The 6402-nt window shown below is 39.9% G+C and overlaps 1 protein-coding gene across 1 annotated transcript in view; it reads right to left on the bottom strand.

Annotated features, from left to right (window-relative positions):
• Window positions 1-6402, bottom strand: part of LOC102673529 (lachesin-like) — a 26235-nt gene that overhangs the window by 11124 nt on the left and 8709 nt on the right. The window contains exon 2 of the mRNA XM_006620611.2: window positions 5300-5397. Within this exon, the coding sequence (XP_006620674.1) occupies window positions 5300-5397 (98 nt within the window). The remainder of the gene's footprint in view (window positions 1-5299; window positions 5398-6402) is intronic.

The raw sequence follows: 6402 nt of genomic DNA, 5'->3' as shown, positions 1-6402 counted from the left end.
AAAATTAAATAAATTTCGAATATCTTCGAAGCGGATGCTTAAAGAAAAAATTATAAAAATATGTATAATTATATAATATGTATAATTCCGAATTTTACGAAATCACTGTATAGAATATCGAGACAAATTATTATCAGCAAAGATAGTCCAACGAAATATCAATGTTAAATAATATCGCATATATGAATCGAAAAGATTTCCTAATATATATCTCTCATTGTCTTAAATAAGTTCCTTTCACATCTATTTCATTCATGAAAAATTCAATCGTTCCAACATTTTCGAACCATTCTATAACGAGACAAATTATCACCACCAAAATGATCCAAAATAATATTACATATATAAAGCGTTTAATCTATTAAGTGCGTATATATATAATTATAATATATATAATTATAATATATATAATTATAATATATATAATAATATATATATAATATAATAATAATATAATATATATATATAATTTATTATAACTATTATATATTATTATAACTATGCATAAATTGGTGAATCATTTTTAAATTTTGCCGTAACGTAATCTTGAGATATCCCTGCTACTACATTTGTTCATAAGTAGCCAAATAAGCGTCACCCGAATATGGGTGAAGAGGCAGTCAAAACGTGTTAAAGAAACTGTTTAATATTCGTAGATCGATAGAACGATCGGGAGAAAGAAATATATGTTTTCGGCCCAACTCTGTATATAACCCGTCCGATCAAGTTTCGAAAGCCATAAATCTTCCTCCTTACTTTAACCAGACGTCTTTTTCCGTCCGTCCGTCCGCCTGTCGGAAGAGAATCGCGCCTTTGAAGCAGCGGCACATTTCTCGTTCCAAATTCCCCCGCCGGTGAAAATGTAAAAATGACCGCGGGTCGAGCCTCGAGTCTTCTCCTCCCGTTCTTTTTATCGTTCCCCCTCCTCTTCCTCCTCCCCACTCCTCGATCCATCTTTCGAAAAAGCCAGACCGAAGGAAAGATTCCCTGTCGTTTCATCTGTCGGCCCATCGCAGGAAACGATATCCAGTATACCCTCTTCCCGACGAATTAAACAAAATCTCGACTCGCGTCTTCCGTTTTTCTTTCTTTCTTTTTCTTTTTTTTTTTTTCCGCTATGGAAATGGTTCGAAATTCTTCCCTTTGGAAATTCTCGTAAGAGCACGGCCCACGGCAAATCCGCGTTATATATTCATGAACGGTTAACCGGGGGTTTAGATGGTAGAAAGAGAGGGGGAGGGAGAGCCGTGTGAAAGAAATGGAAGGTTTCTTTCTGAGGGGGGGAAGGGAAAATAGAGGCGTCTTAAAATTCGCGCGTGTTGGCGTTCCAACAACAATGGATCAAAGGAGTTTCGCGGGGAACCGCGTCAAGGGTGAGGAGAGGGGAGGGACGCGTGTGAAGTTTTGATCAGAGCAGCGACGTTAAACTTGCCGGCATTCCTTCGAATTGGATTTCCCTTCCACGGAGGTGAGCGGTTGCTGCGATGCTTTTCTCTACCCGAGCTTTTCTGTAGAATCGCGATCCCGCACCTTTGTTTATCAACCGAGACACTCTCGCCTCTCGTATTTCGCCAGGGATTATTCTGAATAATGCACGCATTTTTGGAGTAATCGCGCCTGCGAGAGAACGAGAGGACGACGCATGCGCGTAAGCAAGAAAATTAATCATCATTTCATCATTCCCTTTCGATCCAGTGTTATATTCTTTTGAACGAGTATTTTAATGGTAATTCGACTCGATCGACGGGAAGGCAAGGAAAAGAATGGAAGGACGATTTGATCCTTTTTTCGCTCGGCCGAAATAACAACATCGCACCACATTCAGTTTTCTTAGCTAACTTGAAAATAATTTCACGCGCGAATCAACGTTTATATAAAAGTTTTGTATTTTAACGTTTTACGTGTAAAGAAGGAAAATTTGTCGAATATTAAAATCCATATAATCGTTGTTTCGCGCGATATTTTAATAATAATTATCAAGATGCATCCTTGATTTGTTAGAACAAATATGTGTTCTCACATTCACATTCGTCTATTATTCTTATTTTTCATCTTCTTACGCTATATCTCTATCTTCATCACTCTATTTTTTCTCTATCCTCGATTTCTTAACGAATATAAATAATTTCGTTATTCGATAACGAAAAATCAAACTCATCCTCGATTTTAATTAGTTTTACCATATTCCATACTGACAAAAACTTTGTAAAAACTTGAAAACCAACGCCGAAATTATTTTACGTTTTAAAGGAATCTATTCGATATTTTAAAGAAATCAAACGAAAAATAAATATCGTCACCTCTCGAATTAATCGAGCGATGCCTTCCACCGCTTAAAGGTTAAATTTCGATCGGTGTACGAACATATTCCGATCCGTGTTTACGTTAGTTTAAAAATGAAAGGAGGACGAAAGAGCGGAGCGAGGAACGGGTACGGATAAGTGGAGTGGGGGGCGATGTTGCCGAGTGAGCCGATATTGCCACATTGGTTAAAGGACAAATGGGAGAGAGTCGTTTCGCGTCGAAGGGTAACGCGGCGATCCAGGAGGAGTAGTTACGCCGAATGGATTCGCACGAATGCAAATTTGCGGTTGTCGGGTATTATTCGGGTAGTTGGTCGGTCCGTGAGCATGTCTCGTTCGCGCATCGTAGATGGAACGTTAAAAGCGTGCTTGCTCTCTCTCTTCCCCCTATCCTCCGAAAATAATACGAAATAACAGGAGAACGACGAGGCGCGGACGTGTAAACGGATTTTGAACGGGTTCGATCGAAACTGGGAGGAAATGTTCGTTCTTTCGACGTCGAAAATGTGTGTGGAACGTTTGCCCTTAGATTTTTTTTTTCAGCTCGACGATTAATCCTTCGTGATGATTGCACACTCGGGCACCGTTTGGATCGATGCGACAATTCGAACGGCGACGATATTTATTTAAAACAAATTGTTTGATTTTTTAAAATATCTTTTCGCCAATAGATTATTAAGCTTTTTACGTATAATATATTATAAAGCGTGGAATAATATATCGTCGAATGGATTTAGATTTTTTAGATTTAAAAAAAATTAGATCGTGATCGCAGATGTATATTGATACCAGTTTGACAGACATGGCGATAGAAATATTATTTTTTCACTTTTAAAGTAAGCATGGACATATGATAGTGAAATTAATTCGAACGAGAATGAGTTTAACTTTTCATTATTTAATAACGAAATTATTTATATTCGTTAAGAAATTACGATAGAGAGAAGGAAAATGAAGATGAAAAAGATGAAATATGAAAGTAAAGATATAATAAGAGAAGGTGAAAAATAAGAATAATAGATGGTGAATGCGAGAGCACGTTATTGGGATTTTATTATCGCGATATTTTCCCTGACAACCGATGCATCTTGGTAATTACATTATTATTAAAATATCGCGCGAAACAACGATATGGATTTTAATATTCGACTAAATTTTCTTTTTTTACACGTAAAAATACCTAAAATATTAAAATATAAAAATTTTATACATTAATTTGTATGTTTGAAATTATTTTAAGTTAGCTAAGAAACCGAACGGGCGCGGGAAATCGCGTGGAGTTGTTGATTCGGCCGAACGAGAAAGGCCTGGAGTGCAAAGGATTGAATCGGTTGGCCGGGATATACGACGAAACAAGTAACGCGGGTGATGCGAGGTCGGAAGAAGAAATTATGTTTTCGCGCCCGTGGCTAGATCTTGTTTACCTATGTTTCTTTTCTTTTCTTCTCTTTTTTTTTATCTCGTCGTCGAAAATCGTCGTTCGAGTTCGATTAATAGCCTAAGGTGGATTCGCGCTCAAAACTTCTTACTCGAGAAACGTATCGCGAAATAACCTCGGGCCATCGACCGAAATCGGCATTTCCCCGATTCAAACGTTTCCATCTCAGAAATATTATCCCCCCCTCCCCTTTTCGAATATCGTTGTTTTCGCGCCCTTCCTTCCTTTTTTAAGAAATCTACTCAACAAATTTTCGCGACTTTTTTCTATCTCGTTGAATGATATATATTTCATATTTGGTATAGATACTTCGTTATTTTAACGCGGGTTCTTCTCTTTCTCTCCCCTCTCTCTCTAGTTTTTATATATATCGGTGAACTCAGGGGTATACCGCAGCACTAGTTTAAATAAACTTTCGAAAATTTTCAGCCCGATGTTTCGCGTTGTTGTCGTGCAAAAAAGCGTGTAAAGCCGCACGGCACCCGCCCACTCCCTCCCAAAACTTTTCACGAGCGCCCTTCTTCAACGTTCCGTTTTTTTCTCTCTTCGTTTTTCTCTCTTCTTACCGTTTTCTCCGCAATAAGAAAAAGATCTATTAAATCTAACTATTAAATACGTGCGTGTACGCGCGTGTAGGAAGGAGGAAAGGATGTAAAAGAAAAGTTGCGTTTCGGATCGATATTAGTTAACATGTTAAACGCCACGCCAAATAACGCAAAACAACGATATAGATTAATATTATAGATTTAATATTCGACAAATTTTCTTTCGTTACACGTAAAAATACGTAAAATATTAGAATATAAAAGTTTCATACGTTAATTATCCCGACGGATCGGCCGCAGACTTTTTGTTCATGTTATTCCCGCGCGCATGTCTTCTTGCGTGCCTGTTATACTGAACATTTAATTTCAGACATCAGTTTCTGCTTGGTTTGCTTTAAGGAAAAGAATATAATATTCGAAAAACACTAATGTAATTTATCAAAACAAGATAAACAAGATAAATATGAGATTTGTTCATTATTTGTTCATTACGATACATTGATTACAAGGAAACGGTTGGACATATTTAATTAACATGTTAACTTAAGCTGGAAATTGAAATTCCGTTTATTTACTCGGCAGTAGTGAAAGAAGCTGAAATGTAAGAATACACACACGTGTCAAGATCTGTCCATCGATTAGCGTAATTAAGCTCATCTGCTTAATTTCGAGATTATCGAAATTAATTTGACAACAAAAAGTTTCGTTCCGTCTTGTTGACTGAAAATTCGTACGTCCTTCGTTTCTTCCACGCGGAGAAACCGTTGGAAGAAAAAGAAGAGGAGGGGCAAGAGAAGAAGGAAGAGGCGAATTGCGAGAGAGGTGGGGGAAAGATGGCGCGACATCTGCCATGAGCATCCACGTGACCCATTTGTCGCGCCGTCACGGATCGCGCGAATATTTTTCTCTTTCTCTCTCTCTCTCTCTCTCTCTCTCTCTCTCTCTCTCTCTCTCTCTCTCTCTCTCTCTCTCTCTCTCTCTCTCTTCCCCCTCTCTCTCCTCGTATCCCTTACCTTGTGATTTCCTAGCTTCCGAATAGTGCACGGCAGAACGGCCTCTTTCCCAATAGCCGCGGTCACATTACCGATCGGCTCCGCGAAACTCGGCAGATCTGCAAAAATCCAGCATCCTTGTGTTTTCATTCTCCTGGTTATGGAATCGTGGTGATAGTGGTAGTGTTTTTTTTTAAAACGATTCCGCGAGAAGCGAAAAAGGGAAGGGGGGGGAGGAAGTCCGACGAATGGAACTCGCTGCTTTTCCGCCGTTGCTTTTCGCTATTCCCCTCCTCCTGTTTCGTTCATTATCCTCGCGTTTCGCGAGCTTCTCGTTAATTTTCGGTCAAAGGGTGTCTCGTTATACACGCAACAACGTTTTCCATTCCTTCTCGCGGGCAACGTTACCAACAACGCGTATACAACTTTTCACCGAAACCCGCCCCATTTAGAATTAGCTCGCCTCTCTTTCTCTCGTGGATCGCCGTTCTTTATCGGCGCGAACACGCGTCGCCACACCAACTTTCGGAGAGAGGGGAAAAATGTATGGAAAAATGGGCGCGACCCGATAAAATAGGTGCGCGATATTTCGCGTAAACTCGAAACATATTTCACATGGTTTACAAACGGGGAGGGTGCCGCGATAGATTCGATAGCCCCGTGATTCGTTGCCCCTCGTTAAAGCGTACGTGACGATGCAACGACAACGATTAACAGCTCGTTTGAGCCGTTATATGATATCAAAGGGAGAGGGATGGCGAAGCGCAGTTTCTGCTCGGCCAAAGACCGCATCCTCCATCCTCCTCCATCCTCCTCCATCCTCCTCCATCCTCCTCCTTCTCCTTTAATTGAATGCATTATGTCAAATCGATGCGAAAAGTGCAACGACGGAAGAAGAAATTGAGGGGACAAAATATCGATCTCGAGATAAAAATCGAAGGGGAAGAGAATATTCGCTTATCTCTTATCTCCCTTTACCGAGAGCGCACATGCACTCCTCTCCCTTCCCCTCGCTTCGAAAGTTTCTCGATCGAGAATGTCCGAGTAAAGGAGAAATCGTGAAAGGAAGAAGGGCGAAAGGAGACGGTTGGGTGAAAATGAAGGCGGGTGCGATGGCCACATGG

The sequence above is a fragment of the Apis dorsata genome, unplaced genomic scaffold, assembly GCF_000469605.1.
Source record: "Apis dorsata unplaced genomic scaffold, Apis dorsata 1.3 scaffold_524, whole genome shotgun sequence".
NCBI lineage: Eukaryota > Metazoa > Arthropoda > Insecta > Hymenoptera > Apidae > Apis > Apis dorsata.
Note: the sequence above shows the minus strand (reverse complement) of the source record. Positions and strands in the feature narration are given on the sequence as shown.